General features: G+C 32.0%; 3 protein-coding genes across 5 annotated transcripts in view; all 3 read right to left on the reverse strand.

Moving 5' to 3' along the window:
• Nucleotides 1–38: 38 nt before the first annotated feature.
• LOC144852879 (fibroblast growth factor receptor-like) lies at nt 39–8320 on the reverse strand. The gene is made up of 11 exons (XM_078710917.1): nt 8187–8320; nt 7620–7752; nt 7163–7383; nt 6790–6893; nt 5826–5977; nt 4379–4489; nt 3734–3921; nt 3497–3619; nt 1748–1956; nt 1094–1199; nt 39–798 (listed from the first exon to the last, which is right to left on the reverse strand). Exons 2-11 carry the CDS (start codon nt 7675–7677, stop codon nt 670–672), a joined length of 1401 nt encoding a protein of 466 aa, XP_078567043.1. The 5' UTR covers nt 7678–7752; nt 8187–8320; the 3' UTR covers nt 39–669.
• Nucleotides 8151–11792, reverse strand: LOC144852969 (uncharacterized). Its single transcript, XM_078711024.1, has 5 exons — nt 11723–11792; nt 11133–11273; nt 10841–11040; nt 9399–9410; nt 8151–8303 (listed from the first exon to the last, which is right to left on the reverse strand). Exons 2-5 carry the CDS (start codon nt 11227–11229, stop codon nt 8151–8153), a joined length of 462 nt encoding a protein of 153 aa, XP_078567150.1. The 5' UTR covers nt 11230–11273; nt 11723–11792.
• A 573-nt stretch (nt 11793–12365) lies between these two features.
• The window catches only part of LOC144852889 (homeobox protein Nkx-2.2a-like), a 30484-nt gene continuing 17321 nt past the window's right edge, over nt 12366–25528 (reverse strand). For all 3 annotated transcript variants that reach the window (XM_078710932.1, XM_078710933.1, XM_078710934.1), the window contains 2 exons: nt 13614–13751; nt 12366–13323 (listed from right to left, as the gene is read on the reverse strand). In XM_078710932.1, coding sequence (XP_078567058.1) covers nt 12842–13323; nt 13614–13707 — 576 coding nt within the window. In that variant the 5' untranslated portion in view covers nt 13708–13751 and the 3' untranslated portion in view covers nt 12366–12841. The remainder of the gene's footprint in view (nt 13324–13613; nt 13752–25528) is intronic.

Genomic DNA, 25528 nt, shown 5'->3' on the forward strand with positions numbered 1-25528 from the left:
TGGAACGCTAAAAGGGACTTTAACTGGAAGACGGGACCATTTTCGAAGTGACAATGCGAATATTAAATGAGCCAAATTGACTGGAGCAACCTTTCCCATGATGGGAGAAGAGAACCTGATATCCACTTCTCTCTCTTTCTTACTCGACTCAAAACAAAGAAAAAAAATAAATAATATGTGATTTCCGTTCCCGTTTTTGTTATTGCCCGAAATACAATATACGACCTATATAGGCCTACACATGATAAAAAAAAAGTTCCAAAATGCTACTACAAAAATGTATACTATTGTTCTTCTACTGTATATGCCAAGGTGAGTATTATTCTGCTCCGAAACTCACACCATTCTGTCTGTTGCAGCATGGTTCAATGAATCACGCTCTTTTACAATTTACAGTTCAATCTGCAATATCGTATAGACATAATTTTTACTTGACAAAATGCTAACTGATGTATTAATTGCTATGCATATTATTTTGTTTAAACGATCGATAACGCCCAGTTGTTATTGTACAGATACAGCAGCCGATATCTCTAATATGGCCAAAAATAGTAAATAGCGCGCCCTGTCGCTAAACTGTTTTCAAAGTATTTCACTATTATTACTATTATTTTTTCCATTTCAACAATACTTTTTAGTGGTTCATTCAGTCAAATCTGATCGCTTAATTTAATTAACGGATTCATCAAAACTGTCTTTTAGATTTGAATGAGAAGTTCGCAGTTGATTGTAAAATACTTTTCTATCATGAAAGGTGGCAAGTGGGTGATCTCCCAATGCGTTCATATCCAAATAAACCTGAAATGAACGAAGAAAAAAATGTTTTGATACAGATACAAAAAAATAGAAACACAAAATTAACTGAGCTTAAGTAGTATTGCTAGAATAGTGTAATATTGTGTACGTTTTACACTTTTTAGATATGGTATGTTTTCACCGATGCGTGTATTTTTACGCAGTTCTTAATGTTAATTTTAATGTTTGTTCAAGCAAATACATTTCTCTTTTAAGAGATCAATAAAGTTAGTTTTTTTTAGTACAAAGTGCCTCAAGAGAATAACAATAATGTTATTTGTAGCTCCATGTTGCGTACCTGGTTTTTTGGCATTTCTGTGATTTGTGTAAAACTTTCCGTTAATTCTGTAAAGTTTGGACGGGTTGCTGGATTTGTTTGCCAGGTTTCCTTCATGATCTCATATCTAATTTAGAAAAGACAGATTTTTATAATAAGATAATATTAAACGGATCAATTAAAATATAAGTATCTGGTAACGTGAGGATAGATCGGGACGATCCAAAATAAAAAGGATAAATAAATCGGGATAAGTCATTTAAATTTTTTACTTTATTCAATAGTAACTTACATTTTAGTTACTAATTCAGAAATAATATTTATATAGGCCCTATTAAAGTATAAAACCACGAGAACCAGACACTATTATTACGCAATGCACTTATATTATTAATGAGTGTGCGGCCAAAATAGATAAGAATTTTTGGAAAATGTGTTGTTTCAATTTTGAAAAATCCTCTGTCACAGTTTTAGAATATCTACTTTTACAGTTTAAACAAATCTGCTATCACAGTTTTGGAAAATCTCTTTCTACGGTTCTGGAAAATCTTCCTACCACAGTTTTAGAAAAACTGGTGTCAGAGTTCTGAAAATTCTGCTCTCAGTTTTGGAAACTCTACTATCAGTAATGACCATTCAATCAAACAGAATTAAATGATTGTAAAACATACTTACACTTCTAATAAACAATTGTGTGGCTTTTCCATTCTTTTGCCCTTTTTTAGGTGTTCAAATATATTTTCTACCGGAACACTGGGATAAGGTGTCCCTCCAAGCGTCATAATCTCCCACAAAAGAACACCGTAAGACCAGACGTCACTCTTCGTGGTAAAGAAACGGTCAAATAAAGCTTCGGGAGCCATCCACTTTACAGGTAAAGGTGCCTGAGATAAAATAGAAACATATCGGGGATCGCGAGTAGTGATAGATCAGTCACCAAACCGGATTGCTTAAGTTGTATAACTCATTACAATTTGTTTTATGTACCCAAAAATCCGGGCGATTTCCGCTAAACGGCACGAAATCACCGAAAAACAGCTATTTTTTTTAGGTTTTTTCAATGTAACTTTGTTATTAATTGACCGATTTTTATGGCTGTTTCGACATTGTAATGCCTAATTAAGTACCTACGATGTCATGTTATTTTTAATTTAAAAAAACTTAAAACGTCGTCGGCATTGATTTTTAAAGTTAGACGATTTGAAAATTGCCCTGTGTTAAAGAATAGGCTTGTTTTGCCAATTTGTTGAGATCTTTACAAAAACGTTCATAACGTTTGACCTAGTTATCCAATGATATTGGCTGTTCCACCATGTAAAAGCTAATCAATCAAGCTTTCTAATGACCTAAATTAAAATGTGATTGGTTCAGATACTTCGTCGGCACAGCCCCTTTTTTGAAGCAGTGTTTTGGTTTGTCAGTGACCGGCTAGTGGTAAAGGATAGGCGAACATTTTCGAAGTCGTCCTGAGCAGTCAGAACGTAACGTTAAAACTAAAATTACAGTTGCTGAAAAACTACTTATCCAAAACGCTTTATTTTTTCACGAAAGTTAAGAGTTATTATCCCTTATTTGTAATATGTAAATGTATTTAAGATAAGGGAACAGGATTTTTTATATAAGTAGTTTTAAAACACTTGGTTTATTTGAAAACCACCAGCGTGGTTTTGCCGTATTGGCGGACTCGTCCATTTTACTAATAGGAAAAGGATTATAGCACAAAACGTTGAATTTGACCTATATGGTTTCCATTTCTGTTTTCTAATGTCAAATTAATATTATATTATTAGTATCTCTATGTAATATATAATATATTCATATTGTACTAGTTAGCATCTACATACCGTTATACTGCACTTTAAATTTGTTTTGGTGATTTTTCAATGAATTGTATACACAGGTGGTTGGTATACCATTGGTTCTACTAAAATCATTATTACTTTTATTTGTTTGTGCAATATTTGAAGATTGCTACAAAAATAGAAATAATTTAAATATAATATATTTAACAGATTAAGTGTACGCACTATGCCTATGGAACAGATTACCTATCGGGCGTAGTTCAGTATGATATTCTATTATTACCTTCTGTATCAGCCTCCGCCCTTTTGGGCTTTTTTTCTACACAATACTTATTGTTAATGATTTAAGGGGAGTAGTCTCCTAATAAATAGTTCTTAGCACTCTAACATTGTTCTTTTGTACCTATTGTATTGTTTTGTTTTCTTTTATTAAAAGCTTTTGTTAACTGTCTGAAAGTTACCTCCTAGTAAAGTGGAACGACCCAACATGGTTCATTAAACACCACTGTGTTAGGGAGCAGATTGAGATCAACTGATAAGAGCCCGACGCACTAAAATTAAATAGGCCCAAAAAACAAAACAAATTGTAATGTGACTTAGATACGTTTCAAAACCGACTTACATTTGTTGCTTTCTTGTAGTAGTCTGCGTAATGGATATCTCTTGCTAATCCAAAATCAGCTATTTTCATTACTAAATCTTCAGTCACCAATACATTTCTTGCAGCTAAATCTCGATGAATACACTTAAAGAATATTAAAAATTGAAATTAAAAACAACAACAAGACAAAGCAGTGGAAAGATTTTTTTATTTCTAATAAAACAAAACGTTCGCTTGAAATCAATGGCTTAATATTACCTTTTTAGAACACAAAAATTCCATTCCTTTTGCGACCTGGTAAGCCATGGTAATGATATCTCTATTGGTTAGGTTTGGAAAGTCTGCCAATAACGCAACCTGTTGTGATGTATCAGGTGGCCTGCGACTGCGCAAGAATTCACGTAAATTTCCGTTTTGGGCGTATTCAACTAAAACAAACAACGGTCCTGTGAATTCAAATAAACAAGTTGTCTCTGTAAACGCAAGGATATAGTTGTAGGCCACGCACAATGTTAGTTCATACTGTATACTTCAAACCAATTTTATAAAATGTTTCTAGGTTTGGACTCTCAAGCTTTAGGTACGAGGTGAGATTTCGGTATGAGGTAACCTTTTTAACTTATTCTAAATGTTTATGCTGTTTGTTGCCTTGAGGAAGACAACATTTCAAATTATATATATTTTTGACAATAAGGTAATCTTGAATCTTGTAAAAGTGTACAAATGGAATCATATTTGAAACCCACACTTGAAAGTAATTCATTTTTGCTTTGAAGTAGTATACTTAGGCTTATATACTGTAGAAATCGCACAGTAGAGGTAAAATGTAGGCCTATTACTTTTACGGCGAGGGAAAAGAATAATTTATATTATGCAGAAATGTGATACTGTATGTGCACTCACCATCTTGTGTACAGCAACCTAGCATGTTGATAATATTCTCATGCTTCCCAATATTCTTCATCATTCTTATCTCGGATAATAAAGCATTTCGCTCATAATCAGTTGAATTGACTGAGGAGGGTAAAGGCACTTTATTTAGTCGATTTTCGTGTTACTGTATTTGTATTGTGTATTCTTCATAGGCAAATTCCGTGATACAGCATCACATTAGCATCACATGTGCTAACCTTTAACGTAGCTTTCCATGATACACATAAGATGCTGTATTACGTAATTGGCTATGATACTGGACAAACATACCATATGTGAAAATAGAGCACAGAAATCTTTTCTGTTTTAGGGCTTTGTGCGAACAGTATGTGGTTCTAAAGCGTGGTTCACACTAGGACGCAACGCAAGCGAGTTGACTAAAGCTTGGTTCCCACTAGAACGTAACGCAAGGACGTAAACGCAACGCAAGCGTTTTAACCAATGACAAGCGAAGTTATAGACAGTTAGCAATCACAAGCGAATAAGCCATCGCTTGTGATTGGTCAATTCACTTGTGTTGCGTTACGTCCTTGCGTTGCGTCGCTAGTGGGAACCACGCTTAATGACAAGCCACTGTTCGAATAATTCATGGCTTGTGATTGGTCAAATCACTTACGTTGCGTTACGTGTTTTGCGTTGCTAGCAACGTAACGCAACGACGTTTTGACGCAAAGTGTTGTATTGCGTGATCACAAGCGGGAACCGACGACGCAACAGTGCTGCAAACATCGCAGGTTTGATTTCACGCAGACGGGGGAAAACACAATTATTGGAAGGGCATTTTCTTACGTTGTGTAGGTTGCGTTGCGTTACGCCATAGCATAGTGGGAACCAAGCTTTACAAACCATGGTGCGGGAGTGGTTTCGCATCATGGTTGGTTGTTCTAACTGTGGCTGTTCTAAGTAGGCCTAGAGTTGAATGTCTCAACCGTGTGTTGGCTCCTCTCTTCAACATTCATTCTTTCAAAACCATAAGAATTTATGCTTCAATAAGTATTTCTTCTGTGACATTCGGCAATGTGAATATGTAATTTATAATACCAGCATGTTTAAGACATATTTTAGTTTGCTAATATTTGCATGATATTGTTTTTTGATTTTGTTTCCACATCTTAATGAAAAAAAACATAATAATTGTAAAATCTGTTCTAAAATGTTCAAACAAATGACAGTTATTATTATTTAAAAAAAGCAGCAATTTCAGTTTCAAAGAAAAGGTTTTTTATTCAAACGATATGCAACAATAATATACTCAAATGAAAAATAAGAAGGTGAGTGAATCTAAAACAAAAGACAACAAAAATGATTTACTGTTCTATATTATTATATAGAACAGTTAACCTTTCCATGACTCATGAAATATATCATTAAATAAAATCATTCTTTGTATAATATATAATAAAACGTTACAACGTACCCTTTAACATCTTGACAGCAACCGTATGTTGTCCATTACTTGTAATACGCCCAGAAGCCTCGCAACTGTTGGAACTGTTTAGCCCCGACGCAACACCAAGCACTACTTGCCCGAACGCTCCTTCACCAAGAATACTACCACTTAATATTAAGCTACGACAAACCAATTTTAAACAGAAAAGAAAATGTAACTCTTCAGGCTTAATTTATTTTCCCGGGTGACCTACTAACCGAGCGAACTTACCAACCCAGCGAAGCGGGTAATACCTAAGTTTGAAGAAAACCAGAGAGTTCTGTGAGCCTGCTCATAACCTAGCTTAAAATTTCCACTTTCGATGCTACGAAATGACGTACGCGTAAGTAAATTGACCAATTACGACGCGGTAAATCATCCTAACTGTCGCTTGTGATTGGTCAACTCGCGTTTCAAGTGGAAACCAGCCTAAACGACACAATTATTATGTTGTACCAATGTGTCTCATTCGTGCAGAGTGTGAATTTGTGTGAATGACATTCATATTAGACATATTCGATATTGTTTATTGACGTTTCTGTATAATAGACAGACTTGTATATCTTGTTGAAAAAAAAACCATTGTAACTAGTTTAGAAATAAATTATTTAATGTAACTTCGGTCATAATAATCGGTGACGCTTAGTAAGAATAATAAAAATTAAACGTTCGCACGCAAGTCTCTTCAATTCTTTTTTTTTTAAATAAAGTATGCTCCATTGTTTTTAAAATAACGGTAGTTCGCCTACATCGACATTATTCTATTCAAGTACTTTTTCGTCGCCTGTAAACTTAAATAGTAACTATTGAATAATAATAATAAAATCACACTATAGCATAGTAAAGAAAATCTGGAATCTTTTTAAGTGCTAAATAAATTATTATTTATGAATAAACCCATATTAAACTGGTTCGTGTTCTTTGCTTAAATAGTTTCATTACAGACTCTTACCGTTCACGTGGAAATTCAAATTCAGAGTCGGCGGTTGTCGACGACGAAGATACTGGGTATCTGTGCATGGATGTAATCAGATTTGACGATGGATCAGATGAATACTAGATACGAAAAAATTATAATATTATGAGTTTTGTTAATTTAGGTATATAAGTTAACCAGATCTTTGCGGGGGTCGAGGTTCTTAATTTATGCTTTCCCCACTAGGACGCAACGTAATGACGTAAGCCGCAAAATCAAATTGACCAATGACAAGTGACAGTTAGAATAATCCATCGCTTGTGATTGGTCTTCGCTTGCGTTGCGACCTATGTTCTTGCGTTACGTCCTAGTAGGAACCACGCATGCTCGCACAAGAGTGTACATTTACCTGACCATTGGAAATCATATTGTGATGTACGCGGTGGAGGTTCCTTTGGTAACATCGTTTTGTAAGTCGACAGAACATCTTTACCGCAATACAAGACAAAATAACGAAGAATAATACAACAGACACTACGATGGCACCAATCTGTTTCGTGTCAGACTTCGCTTCCTGTAATGACGTCACTTCTTCGGACGAATTATTCATTTTCGTGGTCGACTCTGGAACTAAAAGGTATTACAATATGTATGGATAGCAACGAGGGCTATACTAGCATTTCAGCCATTTTGGTGTGGATTCCAAAAGATTGAGGAAGGCTGCAAAAGGATGACATGGATGCCAAAACTGTGATTATGACTATTGAAACCGTTGGTTGGCACACAGCATCGCTAGGCATAGGCTTCTCATCGGGTACAGGGGCTAGGCAAGAAGAATACCAGCAAGTAAATGCTGTGGAGCTTACCTGGTATGACGTTCAAATAGGCATGTTCGTGTGATACACCAAATGTATTGGTAGCCATACAAGTAAAATGACCACTGTCGTTAAACTGGGCGTTTTGTATCTGAAGATCATTCACCGAAAGACTATACTTGTCCTAAATTGATAAGATACCTTCATCATTAGCAAACACAACATTTAAATTTGTTTTTAGTTATCCGCACTCTTTGTTAATTAATTTTGTTTATATAGGCCTAATAATACATTTTTGATTTGTGTTCTACTTTCATCAACGGAAATCTTTGCGCTTTTTCGGGAAATCTAATTGAAAACAGGTTAGGTCTCTCATATTGTTGGCCTCTTTTTGGCCGATATGGTTTTTAAAATAAGAGCCAGATTACTGTGGTTTACGCGAACAACCACATAATTATATATTTTGCATTAAGCCTCGTAAAATATTCTTAAACAAAATTTCCACGTTTTTGACAAATCCGGACTTCCTTATACTGGACAGTGTTTCTACTTCACTTTCCAAGAATGTGCACGTAGAAGAAGTTATTTAGTTATAACCACAGCAATAAGATATTTTACCTCTTCTTCGTATCTGGTTTTGCTAAAAAGGCACGTAAACGGCACATCTTCTCGCGCTTTGAAGACCACACTTGCAGCATAAGTGCAGTTCCAATGTGGATTCAGAAGCCAATGTTGCTAATGAAATAATAAGAATGTTTTAATTTATGCAAAAAGAAACATCTTCAACCATTAGTGAGTGATTGGTTAATGGAAATTGTAGACTTTAACTGAGAAGAGAGCATATCTTCTACATCTACAAAAAATCTAATAAAATGTAAAACAATATATTTGGAACAATTGGGCGTCGGAAAAGCAGAGCGGGTCTTTTGTTCATTGTGTTTCAGGCTCTCGCTATGTTACAGTTAATTTTACATTTACAGTTTTTTCTTTTTCTTCTTTTTATAAATAAATTCGCTAAAAATGCTTACAGTTAAGTTAAAGGGATGTGTAAGAGACGTTATATGGTATAAAATCATCTAAATGGGTACTCTTCAACATTTCCATTGATATAAATAGATTGTCAGTGAATATCCTTCAACATTCCCATGAGATATAGGGTCAGATATGAAGGACACCCATTGTTTCTGATGCACCACTATACCACCAAAACACAACTGATTAAATGTGTACTAGCCGGTTTATTTGGATGCAAGATGCAGTTGTCATCTTATATGCAAGTTATCGTATTATATACTTGTATATAATCGTAGGCCTATTGTATAAGCAATTGATTTAAAATGTTAACTAATAACCATGCAATTAACTATATAACACATGTATTCTTATGTCCTTATAATTTGTGTAAATTGTATCTGATTTTGAATTGATTTTTGTTTTTTATTTTGTAAATAAATCGTTAATTAAATGGAATAAATAACAATGTAATTAAATATCCAAACCATGTCGTGATAATAAGTTAAGCGTGGTTCCCACTAGAACGCAACGCAGAGACGTATTGACGCAAAGTAATGTATTGCGTAATCCCAAGTGGGAACCGACGACGCAATAGCAAACAGGTTTGATTTCACGCGGGCGGGGGCAAAGACAATTATTGGAAGGGCATTTTGTTACGTTGCGTAGATTGCGTTACGTTGCGTCGCTTCCGGCATATTAAATACAAATGAGTGACGCTAATGTCACAAGAGTTTTTTCTTGACTGTGCGCATGTTTTTTTAAATTTATTCACCAAATAATAATAAGCACCACATGCAAATTATTCCTTAATCTTACCTGGTAAAATTCCTAAGACAAACAGTAGTATCCGTGTAAACATGTGTAATTAAGAATTAGAAAACATTCAGTAACATGATTAAATACAAATAACACTTTTATATGTTTCTTTTTATATGTTTTCTTTTTATATGTTTCCTTTATATATATTTCCTTCTTATGATGTTTCCTTGAACCGGATAAGACTGTCTCATTGAAAATCGCATGCGTACATAACAGAGCCGCTTATGACGACAACAAACAAAATACAAAGTCAATGGTTTGTGATAGCCAATAAAATAATCTCATGGTTATCGTTAGATATGTATTGTCCTCCCAAAAAAAAACTGAAAAATAAAGATTAATAAAATCAGGCCATTTTGCAGTTTTAATTGTTTAATTCTGTAGAAAAAAAAATAATTAGGCCTATTTCACTTATAAAAAGACAAAATTTTGACCAAAAAAACATTGTCTTGACAGACAACAATTTAGGTATTTTTTGCTTTTTGGTCAAAGTAAATAATTATTATGTGACATTGAAATGGCATATTTACTACAAAAAAATATTTATTTTTAATTAATATATGTAAATTAAGAATAAAATATTTTTCGAAATGGAAAGGCAAAATTTGAGTCGTATACATTGACACAAGTTGAAAGTAAAATATAATAGAGGTTAAAAAAATGTTTGGATGCGGTAATGAAAATTTATGATACCGCTTTTAATGATAAAATACAGTCGTTTGCATTTTCATTTTGCTATAAAAATTCCATGTGGATATTGTAATTTGTTCAAAAAGCTGTCTGCCGCATGAACATATTTTATTGATTGTTTCTGGTATAAAAGTAGAAATGATTTAAGAATAAGAAAGAAAAGTACAAAAAGCTTAAACGCAATCTTATTACTAGAGATTTAGATGTTACGCTCGGCCAAGTAGATATTGAGAAAAAAAGGTCACCTTTGCGCATGCTCAGAAACACAGTTTTACAAAGAATGACGTTGTTACTTCATTATTTTTAGTCTACAGTGGTCCCAACATTATTAATTCTGGAAAATTCACAGTTGAATACGTTAAACTGCGCAATATCATTTATGATGCTTTTGTTGTTTTAAGCAAACAACATAAGTTATCCAAATTGAGAAACAATTTTCTAGGTTTACAGACATTTATTATCATTTTCTTATAAAATGCCTGCTAATGTGCTGGTTGAATCCGTTATATAGAAATTCTTTCCATATGACTTGATGCATGCCTAGATCTAAATATATGCAAGATAAAGATGTCTTTTTTCTCTTTAAAATCCATATTATAGCCAAATTTTATGAAAAAAAGAAAAACTGTCCGAGAATAATAATTTGGAAAGAAGAATAATAGACTAACTAATTTAATTATGTCAAATTGTTCAAAGAGAAGTTTTTAAAATTGAAATTTAAGAAAAATAAAGATTTTCAATAGACTTACTCCAAATTTTTCGAGAGTTTCATTGCGTTCAGATTCTGTAATTTCGCTTGAATTTCCTTCTTTCCACTTAAGCCAGACTACGTACGGATACAGGTCAATAACTACAGAACATTGAAAGGTTACTGAGCTGCCCTTGAAAACCGTCTGATTCATCTTAGGTTTAATGTGCCTTATGTGTGGTAGGTTACTCGTGCCCAAATCTTCGTAAATAATAGTTTTAAAAAAATGTGTAAACATATTTATCGTAAAGAATAAAAAAACAACTATTTATTTCATTCTCAGTCATGCTCACCTGCAGGAAGACGTAGATCGTCTGCCAAGGCGTACAAATGTATTCCTGTAATGCAGAGCAATGCCACGGTAAACTGTTTCAATTCCTGCATCTTCATTTCAAATGGCAAACTGCTTTATGACTTATTTGACCATTCTCTAACTGTAAAAGAAATCTTACTTTTGAATATGCGTCACTTTGTATGCTGTATTATATTAAACGTAGGCCTATATCTACATTAGCGCACTATAGGCCTACTTCACTCACTTTCATAATTGAAAGTTTCCACTTTTGCACGCAACACAATGACGTAACCACAACGCAAGTAACCACAACGCGATGGCATGGACCATCCGAACTTTCACTTGTGATTGGTCAACTCATTTGCGTTGCGCCTACGCAATGTAAGTTGCGTCCAAGTAGGAAGCAAGCCTATACTGGATCGTTTCAGATAATGGCGATACTTCTTCAATTTCTATTAATTAAACTAAACTTGAAACCTTTATTGATGATTCCATGAATAATAATATAGACATGATGAAAAATTAATTACATAATTAATAATTAATTAATTGATTAAAAAATATTGAAAAAGAAAAACTTCTACTGACCTGACTATGTTGCAAAGCTCGTTTGAAGTGTGGAATCTTCCGAGTGACGACTTACCGGTTAGATGGCGTGTTTCTGCACGACAGCGCACTCTCTGTCTGTCATACTTTCTAAAACTTTTATGAAACCGACCCGTCGAATAAGGTGGCATAGCATACTATTAGCCAGCCAGTTATATATGTTTAGTGCGCATGCGTGACCATGCAATACATGATTGAATAACGACCCGAGTTAAGCATCAATCAAGAACAATTTAGCGGGTGGTTGACATTACTTTGCTCACTACACACACGAGTGTAAGAAAAAAATAGAAACAAAATGATGACTCTACTCAACGAATTAGAAAATAATGGTGCTTGAACATAGACATTAAAAAAAAATGTATAAACAATCAATGCGCATGCTTGCAATTTTTGTTGTGCTAAAGGCAAACATGGGGAGAAAATGTAGGCATATCCAATGTATTAGCGGACGCGTTTTGGTAACTAGTTTTTCTGTGGGTAGGCCTAAACAGAAAATAATAATAACCATTTTTTTTACCAGAAACACTCAAATAGATGGTGTTTAATTATTGTTGTTAAAGAAAGTATTTGAATTGTAAATTATCTTACGAAAAAAAACACCGAAGTCTGCTGATACCTGGAGTATCGTTTAATAACATTCCAATAATAGGCCTATTGATAGGCCTATAGAAATAATATGAAAATAATTAGTTATTGAAAATGTTATAACATTAGTAATTTTATAACGATATAGAATTGAATCAAATTCACTTCATTATTATCAATCATCTAATTTATAATCATTAATATGAAGCAAACATATTCTTTGAAGAATGGTGTCCTTGTAATATAGAAGATTAGGCTTACGTTAGATCGCCGTCCAATAGGAAGCAATATAAATTTATCGTGCGTTCATATTCATCATTCGGCTCATTTATATGGGAAGAAGCAATTGACTTTTTATTACCAACAGCATGGAAAAATATAAATTAATATTCAAAGTATAGGCCTACAGAAACAATTACAAACAATGCAAGAACGATTGAAAGAAGTTATTATATTACTTAATATTAATACATAAACATTGTAGAATTATTAATATTAATATCTCACGATGAATTATTTCTTCCTATAGTAATACAGATTGAAATATGAAGGATTACCGATATAACACATTGTTGGTGGTGGTGGCGCAAAAATCGCATTTGCCTGAGAATCTATCATTCTTGCTGCTGCATTTGTAGGGCCACATGGTATACCATCTCGAACCAGCACAGACACTGCGACCCGTCGGGGTGCGATTGATTTCAGGCCGTCTTCTCCTCTAGATTTCTTTAACTTGTAGCGATGATTCTGAAACCAGATTTTGACTTGTGTTGGAGTCAATTTGATGAGATTTGCCAGACAGTAACGCTCACGTGTCGACAGATATTTTTGCTGATAAAATCGCCTCTCCAGTTCGTCAGTCTGTGCTTTTGTAAAAACTATTCGTAGTTTACGTTTAGTTACTAATTTAGGCCTACTTTTAGTAGGACTTGCCAAAGAACTACTGCTACACGCAGACTCGATATCAGGTGCGTGAGTTTTCAATTCTTCTTTTTCTGAAAAACACAAGTAAATTTCTAGACATGCTGTACATCTTAAACATGTAGACAAGTAGACTTAAGCATGTACAGAGGAATTAGGAGACGTATTCTTTTTAAAGATCATTTGCAATCTAATATTTGAAATATTTACTGTATAGAGCGTGCTATATTATCTCGCTTCCATAATTTGTATACATTATTCTAGTAGAGATTGTATAGGGTAATCTTATAAATTCATACGTTTTTAAAGTGCTTTATTTCACGTGATAGTAACTGTCCAATCATTTTGGCATTCGGTAACTTACCTTTGATCACCTGACCGTAATCTTCAATAACAACACTCCTATTCTTCTCAGGTTTTAATATATCACTCATAGAAAAGGTAATGTGTTTGGTCATACTCTTCTCAGATTAAAATTATCCAGAAACGAACGTGTATAAGCCTATAAATAACATGATTATTTGCTCAACTTAAAAACAAAAACAGAATCTGTCAAAATGTTCACATATTGGCACCAGTCTAGGCCTACACTGACATTCTTTTGTTTTCAAACTCGAGCAAACTCGGTGTTCTAATGTTTGTGTCACTAGTTGCCAAACTTCGGCAAACTGCAGAAAACAAGTTTGCCTACACTTAGTCGAGTTTGCAAGTAAACATTTGGTAAATTTGGTCCTAATAGAGTTGTACGAATATTATATTGTCATTCGTAGTTTTTTCACGCCTACTAAGTGTTCACAAATTATTCGATAATTTCACCTCAATAATTAACGGATCAGAAGAAAAAGAAATCATAAGCTTAAAACAAAAAAAAGAAACCATACTGTGTTTTTTTTTTAATTCAAATCTTACACCAAGTTTCATGCATGCGATTTCTTTGTTAGGCCCTAAATAATTCAATATAAATTCATCTGTAGTCTAGGAATAAGACTGTGTTTCGAATTAATATTAGTAAAATTATCAATATGTATTATTATTAGCCGTAAAAAAACTATAAATATTTATGCACAACATTTAGACTATTTTTAAATGTTATTGGACTTTTTAACAGTGATGTTTAAATTTATAATTTGTATCTGTTCAAATACAAAATCAAGTACAATACAATGTGGCATAAAATAATACTGTTAGTTGAAAGGTCCAAATAAATATCAAAATAACTTTGAACTTGAATAGTATTGTGTTTATGTTTATTACTGTAAATAAATTACGAAATGAAACTTTGTTATATTCTAACACGTATTACGAGATACTTAGCAGGAGGATTCCGATAGTTGTGTAAAGCTCTGTCTACAATAGAGAGGTTTCGCAATCTTACGAATACGATAACGAAAACGGATACGTCACGCACACGTATTCGTTTTCGTAAGCCATAAAAAAATCTGTTTCGCATGGCAACGAAATATTGAGGCGCGTCCAAAATAGGACTGCGGTAAATTTGAGCGAAGCGCAGGTACATGTTGCTTGGTGCTTGCCCAGCAAACACATAACGTTATGACAACATTCGCGAACGTTATAGTTTGGTTTCCGATAATAACGTTACAAAAGTACATTGTCACAACGTCATTAAAACGTTACATAATGTGAATAAAATTACGTTAATACAAAAACGTTTTCACAACGTTTTATTTACGTAATTGAGAAACGTTTGATTATTGTTGTATAGTAACGTAACATATTAACGTTTTAATAACGTTTACATGTGACAATTATATTACGTTCAGACCTAACGTTTGAAAAATACGTTATAAAAACGTAAAATACAAACTATAAAATAACGTTAATTTAAGATGTAATAATAATGTTATAAAAACGTATTATAATAACGTAGTTTTTATGTTATTCATTTACATAACATTCTGACGTCTTGACAACGTACCAATATAACATTTATACAACGTTCAAGACAAACGTTCAGAAATACGTTATACAAACGTAAAATACAAACTATAAAATAACGTTAATTTAAGATGTAATAATAATGTTATAAAAACGTATTATAATAACGTAGTTTTTATGTTATTCATTTACGTAACATTCTGACGTCTTGACAACGTACCAATATAACATTTATACAACGTTCAAGACAAACGTTCAGAAATACGTTATACAAACGTAAAATACAAACTATAAACTAACGTTAATTTAAGATGTAATGATAATGTTATAAAAACGTATTATAATAACGTAGTTTATATGTTATTCATTAAAGTAACATTTTGACGTCTGATAACGTACCAATATAACATTTATACAACGTTCAAGACAAACGTTCAGAAATACTTTATACAAACGTAAAATACAAACTATAAACTAACGTTAATTTAAGATGTAATAATAATGTTATAAAAACGTATTATAATAATGTAGTTTATATGTTATTCATTAACGTAATATTTTGACGTCTTGATAACGTACCAATATAACATTTATACAACGTTCAAGACAAACGTTCAGAAATACGTTATACAAACGCAAAATACAAACTATAAACTAACGTTAATTTAAGATGTAATAACAATGTTATAAAAACGTATTATAATAACGTAGTTTATGTGTTATTCATTAATGTAACATTTTGACGTCTTGATAACGTACCAATATAACATTTATACAACGTTCAAGACAATCTTTCAGAAATACGTTATACAAACGTAAAATACAAACTATAAACTAACGTTAATTTAAGATGTAATAATAATGTTATAAAAACGTATTATAATAACGTATTTTATATGTGATTCATTAATGTAACATTTTGACGTCTTGATAACGTACCAATATAACATTTATACAACGTTCAAGACAAACGTTCAGAAATACGTTATACAAACGTAAAATACAAACTATAAACTAACGTTAATTTAAGATGTAATAATAATGTTATAGAAACGTTTTTTAATAACTTAGTTTTTATGTTATTTATTAATGTAACATTTTAACGTCTTGATAACGTACCAATGTAACATTTATAAAACGTTCAAGACAAACGTTCAGATAATTTTAGATGTAGCCTAATGCAAATGTATAATATTATTATCACATAGTGTTTATGTTATTTAGTAACGTAACATATTATGTTTTGATGACGTACGTAACATTTAAAAACGTTCAAAAATAATGAAAATATTTAAAGGCTGGTGTCGTTTTAAAATAATGGTTCATTACATACAGTCACAATTATTTTATATTTTCAACGTACAGTACTGTAGCTCAATGTTATCGCAGTTAAAAAAGTGAATTATATTCATTATTTTGATCACTGATTATTAACATATAAACACAAATTATCATTCTGTCTAATTATAATGTATATATGACAATATTATTGTGGTCGTTGGCCGGAATGTAGTAGGGGCAACTGTCCATGGAAAATCCGATACGGTACACGGTAATTCCACCCGATTCTCTTGTACGGTTCATGTCTAACAACAAGAAACGGCTGTTCTGTATCTGGCAAGATATGTCCTTTTTCAGATAACACGCATATATTTATTGAAAGATCATGAAGTTAGTCGGATAATTAATACTAAATTATTGTTATGTCCTCCCAATTTTAATGTGCTATACCCGATAATGATCCGCATAGAATAACTGCACAAGGCTCCCATTTAATGCAATGTGTTACCCAATGTGCTCAATTTGATTGTGCTGACAATATCCATGCTATCCATTTGAAATAATGTGCGATTCATTTGAAAGAATGTGCTATCCGATAATCCGCATCATAATCCATATAGAATAATGTACAGTTACTATCCATTTGATTGTGCTACCCAATGTGCTATCCATTTCAAATAATGTGCTACCGGAAATAATGTGCTACCCAATGTGCTATCCATTTGATTGTGCTACCCAATCCATGCTATCCATTTGAAAGAATGTGCTACCCGATAATCCGCATCATAATCCATAGAATAATGTACATACTATATCCATTTGATAAATCATTTAATACAAATAAAAAAAGTAGAACCACCAGAACTTTTTCCGGTATAGTAGGCCTAAATGGACTGGTCTAACTTAACCTTCTACCTACTAGGGAACATAGGTTGGCCGAGGCACTCTGCTTGACTTGCTAGGCCCCCCACACTACAAGTCCTAGGCCTACCCGTTAGGCCAACTTCTCTCGCGGAGTGGTAATAAAGATACGCAGCTAAAGTGAATTTCCTCCGCTACACTGAACCACGAGTTAGCCTACATATTTACCGAGACTCGTCAATTTATTTTTTATGGCATCAATGCTACATATTTTGCCCATTGATAATACATTTTCTCGTACTAAAAGTACTTATTAATTTAATTCATGATGTCTATACTTTATTTATTTAGATATTTAATTTCCGTTTCTTGTTGAATAAACTGCAAATAAATAAAGCTATTGTATTTCTAAAGGTTTCTTTAGCAAAATGGAATCACCTTTCCTATAGTATAAGAATACAAAAATATTTAGGATCTCGCTATCTGGGCGATGTAGTCTGTAAGGTTAAAGAATACTCGAGCGGAAGAATAGAACACACAATAACCATATCTATTACCAGTAAAACAGCGTCCTCTCATATTATTTCGCGTAGGTTTCAAATAACGGGGAAAAAAGTCAAATAATATCTAATTTATGACTAATAATTACATTACATTTAATATTTAATATCGTAAGTGTGTTCCACTCATAAAAAAGTATTTAATTCCAAAATTGTAATACAGTATATCGGAAAGTTAGTAATAGAAATTTAGTATGATTTGGATAAAATAAAACTGTAAAAACATCATTCAAAAACCATCGCGGAAAAATACTTAACCAACTTCAATTTTGTTCAAATTTGGTACAATAATTGTATATGTATTTATTTATCTTTAGTATAAAAATTGGGTAATTTACTAGAATTTTAGATGATTTGGACATTTTTAATTTTTCAAAATATGATGCCTATGGTTCTAGAATACAATTACAACACTTTTTTACTAAAAGTGCGCCTAAATAAATTTAAAAAAAAACTTGACACTAGTATTTTTCTTTTACATTATAACATTTGTGTAGTAAATACAAATTAAAAAAAGTAGGCGCGCCTATGATATTTTCTTGGGTTTGACAGTAATTTTCATTGGAGAAACGTTGGCTGCTAATTAAATTCTCTTAATCAAGAGATCAATTATTGTTCATTTTGGTATATTAGGGGAGAGTGAGATCAAAGCAGATCAAAGATTAAAGGAATTAATTGTAATTCCCCCATGCCTTTGGCAATTCGCATTAATGAATACAACAACAGGAAACAACATATCATTGGATATTTACTTTAAAATCTTATCTAATGTCTAATGAAGGAAATAATATTGATCAAAGTATTTAAATCTACACTCAATAAACAATCGGATTCTATAAAGCAAAATTGTTTATCTAAATTAGGATAAATACAATTACATAATTTGTCATCAGTGTAGCTCATTTCCTTTAACCAACGTTGGTTCTTACAGTGTATTTTTACTTTTTCATTAAATTGTGTATTCAAAATAAGTATAATTATAAAATAAAACATAGTCATAGTCATACACTCATTAAAGAGCGTTATTAAACACAAACGATTGTATTGTATTTAAAAATTTGAATGTTAACATTTAAAAAGTATACGGCCGAAGTACATTGTCATTATAATATTTAACCCGAGTTCTACTCTGAAACTTGTACTATATCCTATTACAAGAGGGTACGTCGTTAATTACCATGGTAACTTATATAAATCAACCTTGTTGTAGAATGGAGTTTAAGATATAGGTCAACATTAACGCATTGGCGAACAGATCTTAAAATACCATTTAAAACAGTATTGACCGATATATATGTTTGTTTTTTTTCTTTCTGATTACATTTTTATTCACCAACTATCATACTTTTCTGCTTAACTGTGTTTTTATAATATAGCTACATTTATTCATTCATATTTTGTATTTCACCTTATAATGTGACTTGTATGACACATATGTCACATATCAAATTTAATTCCGTTCTTTAGATAAAAAGTTTGCAAATGTAACGAGGTTGAAATGAATATCACTTTGTTTGAGTATGTCCAAACTACAAAGAAATTAGTCACTCCTTTTTGAAAAATGAAAAAAGTTTATATTTTTATTAATGAATAACAAAAATAAAAAAGTAATCAATAACCTGGTATAATTTGCCTTTTTCGCATATAAAAAGAGAACTAATTATTATGCTTTTACTGCTACTTAAATTTAATTTTATGTAGGCCTATTATTTTCTATTTTTGTACTTGGGCCATGAGTGCCCTTACATACTGTTGAATAATGTATAGTTAACCTGTTGATTAGCTTATTGCTAATGTCTGTAACTTGATCATACATTACAAGAATGTAAGGTCGTTAATTTCCAGGGTAACTGGTCTAAAACCAACAATTACAGAATAAAGTATATGGTCAACGTTATTAACTTGTACAAGTAAATCTAAAGGTAAAATCTCTTTATGTGATGTTCTATCCAATAAATAAATAAATTTAAATTTACGAATAAAAAGAAATTCAATTATTAGGCTTTAGGAATCTCAAAGCAGTATTATTATCTTATTAGGTGATCATTTAGAATAAAATGATCACCTATTGTTATTGTATAAAATCTTTATTATTATTTTTAGGTGATCATTTAGAATTCTAAATGATCACCTATTGTTATTGTATGAAATCTTTATTTTTTTTCTTTTTATTGTTTCTGTACACTATTTTGTGTAACAATTATCTCAAAAAGTTTAATGTCAATGATTACAAAAATTTCAGAATATCTTTCAAATAATATAACTTAATCCTAATAAGCTTTCCAGCGTGATCACTTATCCGTGACGACATTTATACGCCATTTTGCGAAATCACATTATCAATCATATCTCCATAATTCATTATCACATATTAATGAAATTCACTACACGTAAACTTCAGATCAAGGGTAAAAATATTAGCAAATAAAAACGCACGCGCACGTAGGTTCATGCGCGTGATATCGCGCGTTAAAAATTTAAAACGCTCAAAATTAAGTTTTGATCAATTTAGAGCATGAATTAGGCCATTTGCGTGTTTCAAAAAATTACTGCGCAAAAATGCGTTTTTGCGCGCGCGATACTTAAAAAGCGTAAAAAATATGAATTTTTTTTACAAATCTCATTCTACTCACCATCCTTAGTACATTCACCAAATTTGAGTCAGTTCTGACTTAAAATAACGCTATACGAGCACGTTAAAAATGACAAAATGCGCACATTAATTTTACAAAAGTTCTGAAAATGGTGAAAAATAGGTCTTTTTTAAAATGAAAATAATTCTTCAGAATGCAAGATGACCCCCGATTTTTTTAACTTATTCTGGAAGCCATTGAGTTGTAGATATGAATTCATGTACACATTTTACGTACAAAATGTTTTGACGTCATCAAATGGCCACTTGAATTTAAAAATTAGGATTTGTTATCTTTTTGTGTAGATTATCACATTCAACAGAGCGCATCTTGGTTATGTGTGCTCGAATTTCGCACAACTTTCAGTATGTGCTTGCTTAATTAATTAGCTTTATCATGAGTTGACACTATCTTCATTTTAATGACGTCATCACGCGTAAAAACTTGAATAACGTAGGCCGTGTAATTTCACCTTCGCAGTAAATTTGAATATCTTACAGCTCTTCAGAATTGAAGGTTACCTTCATGATTATAATTTATTATGAAAGCTGATGAAATGTAGATATTAATTCATATAAAAGTTAAGCCTATCGGATGTTGTGACGTTAACATATGGCCAGTTGAAGTGAAAAAGTAGTTTTTTCATATTTTTCGTCAAAGTTATACACAATTCAAAGAGCGCGCACAGCGCTTCTACGTGCCAAATTTTTTTCCAAATCTTATATTTTTTTGCTCAATTAATTATCTTTCGAAATTGTCATCTTAAAGTTTAGTTTGATAACGTCATCATGCCAAAAAATTAGAACATGTGTGTCCCGTAATTTCACCTATGCTACACTGTATATAGATATACAGTATATACTGTACATATTGTATATGGCATATAGGCACAACTCAGCACTATAAGCATATAATAGGATGGCATACATCAACATTTTCCGATCGTATGTTAACGTACGTGCATGTTTAAAAAAAATTAATTTCAGTAAAATGATAAAAATGATCACCTATAATTCGTCAAAGTGACGAATTAAATTCTAGTTTTTTTTATTATTTTTTTTCTTTTTATTGTTTCTGTACACTATTTTGTGTAACAATTATCTCAAAAAGTTTAATGTCAATGATTACACAAATTTCAGAATATCTTTCAAATAATACAACTTAATCCTAATAAGCTTTCCAGCGTGATCACTCATCCGTGACGACATTTATACGCCATTTTGCGAAATCACATTATCAATCATATCTCCATAATTCATTATCACATATTAATGAAATTCACTACACGTAAACTTCAGATCAAGGGTAAAAATATTAGCAAATAAAAACGCACGCGCACGTAGGTTCATGCGCGTGATATCGCGCGTTAAAAATTTAAAACGCTCAAAATTAAGTTTTGATCAATTTAGAGCATGAATTAGGCCATTTGCGTGTTTCAAAAAATTACTGCGCAAAAATGCGTTTTTGCGTGCGCGATACTTAAAAAGCGTAAAAAATATGAATTTTTTTTACAAATCTCATTCTACTCACCATCCTTAGTACATTCACCAAATTTGAGTCAGTTCCGACTTAAAATAACGCTATACGAGCACGTTAAAAATGACAAAATGCGCACATTTATTTTACAAAAGTTCTGAAAATGGTGAAAAATAGGTCTTTTTTAAAATGAAAATAATTCTTCAGAATGCCAGATGACCCCCGATTTTTTTAACTTATTCTGGAAGCCATTGAGTTGTAGATATGAATTCATGTACACATTTTACGTACAAAATGTCTTGACGTCATCAAATGGCCACTTGAATTTAAAAATTAGGATTTGTTATCTTTTTGTGTAGATTATCACATTCAACAGAGCGCATCTTGGTTATGTGTGCTCGAATTTCGCACAACTTTCAGTATGTGCTTGCTTAATTAATTATCTTTATCATGAGTTGACACTATCTTCATTTTAATGACGTCATCACGCGTAAAAACTTGAATAATGTAGGCCGTGTAATTTCACCTTCGCAGTAAATTTGAATATCTTACAGCTCTTCAGAATTGAAGGTTACCTTGATGATTATAATTTATTATGAAAGCTGATGAAATGTAGATATTAATTCATATAAAAATTAAGCCTATCGGATGTTGTGACGTTAACATATGGCCAGTTGAAGTGAAAAAGTAGTTTTTTCATATTTTTCGTCAAAGTTATACACAATTCAAAGAGCGCGCACAGCGCTTCTACGTGCCAAATTTTTTTCCAAATCTTATATTTTTTTGCTCAATTAATTATCTTTCGAAATTGTCATCTTAAAGTTTAGTTTGATAACGTCATCATGCCAAAAAATTAGAACATGTGTCCCGCAATTTCACCTATGCTACACTGTATATAGATATACAGTATATACTGTACATATTGTATATGGCATATAGGCACATCTCAGCACTATAAGCATATAATAGGATGGCATACATCAACATTTTCCGATCGTATGTTAACGTACGTGCATGTTTAAAAAAAAATTAATTTCAGTAAAATGATAAAAATGATCACCTATAATTCGTCAAAGTGACGAATTAAATTCTAGTTGTATTTAAGTTCATATTTACTAGTAGCTTGTATATCCTCAATGATCATATCTTAGTTTGATTTTACACATTCCACACTCTGAATTAATTAAGACTGTACCTCCTTTATCTAGGTTTCCATAACAACTGGTCCATTTTGTGGGTTTTGTGGTGGGGAATAAGAAAGTTTTATAGCCTGTGTTATCATGGAGGAAAAATTCATCCGTGGTGTTATCTAGGAATATTGTGAAATTGGATAGATGAGTCAGATCTGTGTAGTTAGTATTGAGTTTTAAAAGTAAGCAGTTCTGTGTTATAATTAATAAAAGCATTTTCTATTGGAATTCTGTGTTTCATCGATTTTGTAGCTGAAATTGAGAACCTGGGTTTAAGTTATTATTGTTATTATTTTGTGAAGAGCTACATATAGAGTATAGACTAAAGTTTCACATATAAAATCTACTAACAAAGGGTTGTATATGATAGTCATAAATGAAGCGCAATAATGCTATATAGGGAATCATGCTAAATAGGGCTACAATAATAGTCTACAATAATACTGGGTTGATCAAACCATGGATCTATAAAGTAGGCCTATAGGTTTATGATCAAACTATGAAATTTGTTTTAGAGCTGCAAACATTATTCGTTCAAAATAAATAATTGTATTCGTGGAGGTGAAACGGTCGCCATTTAAAAAGCTTGCTTGAGTCATCGGCAACCAATCACAGGCGGAGCTCAGAATAATAAATTCGACACGGCGCGGGATTTAAATACATATATAGTGTCACTTGCGTTCTGCTGCGGAAAAAGAGAAGCTCGTTCAAAAAGTCAAGTAAAGTATCCTAATTATTATCAACAACAACTTCTATCAAGCCAATATATTTGCGGTGAGTTATTGTTTCATTAATCCTTATATATTGAAGTTTTTTAATTTTTTGTTAATCGATGCTTTGTATCTTTTCCTACAGAAAACAATGCAATGTAGGTTGCTTATGTAATTAGTACAGTAATTGTTACTAGATATTAAAAAAAGCCGTGAATATTTATTTAACATAACATGGTTTATTTATTGTTTGGAATACATTATCAAGTTTGAATTTAGTTTCATTTAATACAAATAAATGTATTAATATTATTGTACTGTACGTATTATAATTGTGTATAATAATAAAATGTTGCGATGTTACATTTATACTGTACTACCTTTTTACAAAACCAAATCTAATTAGGCTTAATATTTCGTGTTACATAATTCATCTATTATTATGTGATGTACTTGAGACTTTTTTGTACTATGTTCTTTAGTATTCCTTTACAATGTGTGTTATATACATATTAATAATCATTATTTATTATTTATACTCCAAAAAGGTAAACTATTTAAGCGCCTTGACGGGACACAGGGCAGGTGATACTGTTCGTCGTATTATGAGGAAGGTGGCCACCAACAAGGTGCTGTCACTTACAGTTATAAGGGCCGAAAAGGCAAAGCTGCATTTTGCAAGACGCAGCTGTGCAGTGTAATAATAAGTAAGTCTAGTATTAGCCTAATAGGCTTAGTCATTGGCTACATGTTGATTACTAGTCTTGTTGAAATTTCATAGCAGTTTTTATGGTTGTACTAAATGTTACTAGAGGCTTAAAACCAAATGTGCTCATGCACATTAGTACTTATGTGTTTGGCGCGCGCATAATGTAAAGTACTGAACTTTCTAAATTATAGGCCTAAGTCGTTTATTTACTAAAAACAAAAAAAAAACATAATGGCATTAATGTTTACTGCTAATACAGGATTTTGAAGTTTTAAATGTGTACATTGTGACTAAAAACTCTCATTCAAATTGTTCATCTTTAGAATCGTGTATGCGAGCTCACCCAAAAACGAAGCAATGTGTTGTGGAGATAGATATTGCTGAAACACTGAAGCACGCTCCCAACAGACTAGGTGGCTCAAGATACAAGGTAAGAATAAATTAAATTTGATTTATCATTTATTTTTTACCATGGCGAAATAACTTAATCATCCATGCTTTTACGTATCACTCATATTGTAATGATGAAGTTTACTATAGTCCGCATCAGTTTAAGACTAAATAGTTTACACACTAAAAGATACTAGTCATTGTTGTACAGTTTCACCAAGTGGTAAATAAAGCAATAAAACACATTCGTACAATCGCACTCAAACGAATAATTAATGTAAAGTTACGGGATACAAATGTTGGAATAAAGTAAATTACAACTAACGTCTGGTACTGATAGGGCTTAGTATTTAGACCCAACAACACTATCCAATACGAAATAAACATAACAACTACATACTGTAATGTAAATTTAATAGGGAATGGGCAACCACATAAAAAACACCAAATAGTCAATAGCCAAAATCATGTAGAAAAAAAAATCCGATTAAAATGACAATAATTTAATTTTGTAAACTAATAACACTTAAAAAAATTTATTTAAGATTTACTGCTAAGAGATCATTTTTTTTA

Source organism: Antedon bifida, chromosome 9 (assembly GCF_963402885.1).
Source record: "Antedon bifida chromosome 9, ecAntBifi1.1, whole genome shotgun sequence".
Taxonomy (NCBI): Eukaryota; Metazoa; Echinodermata; class Crinoidea; order Comatulida; family Antedonidae; genus Antedon; species Antedon bifida.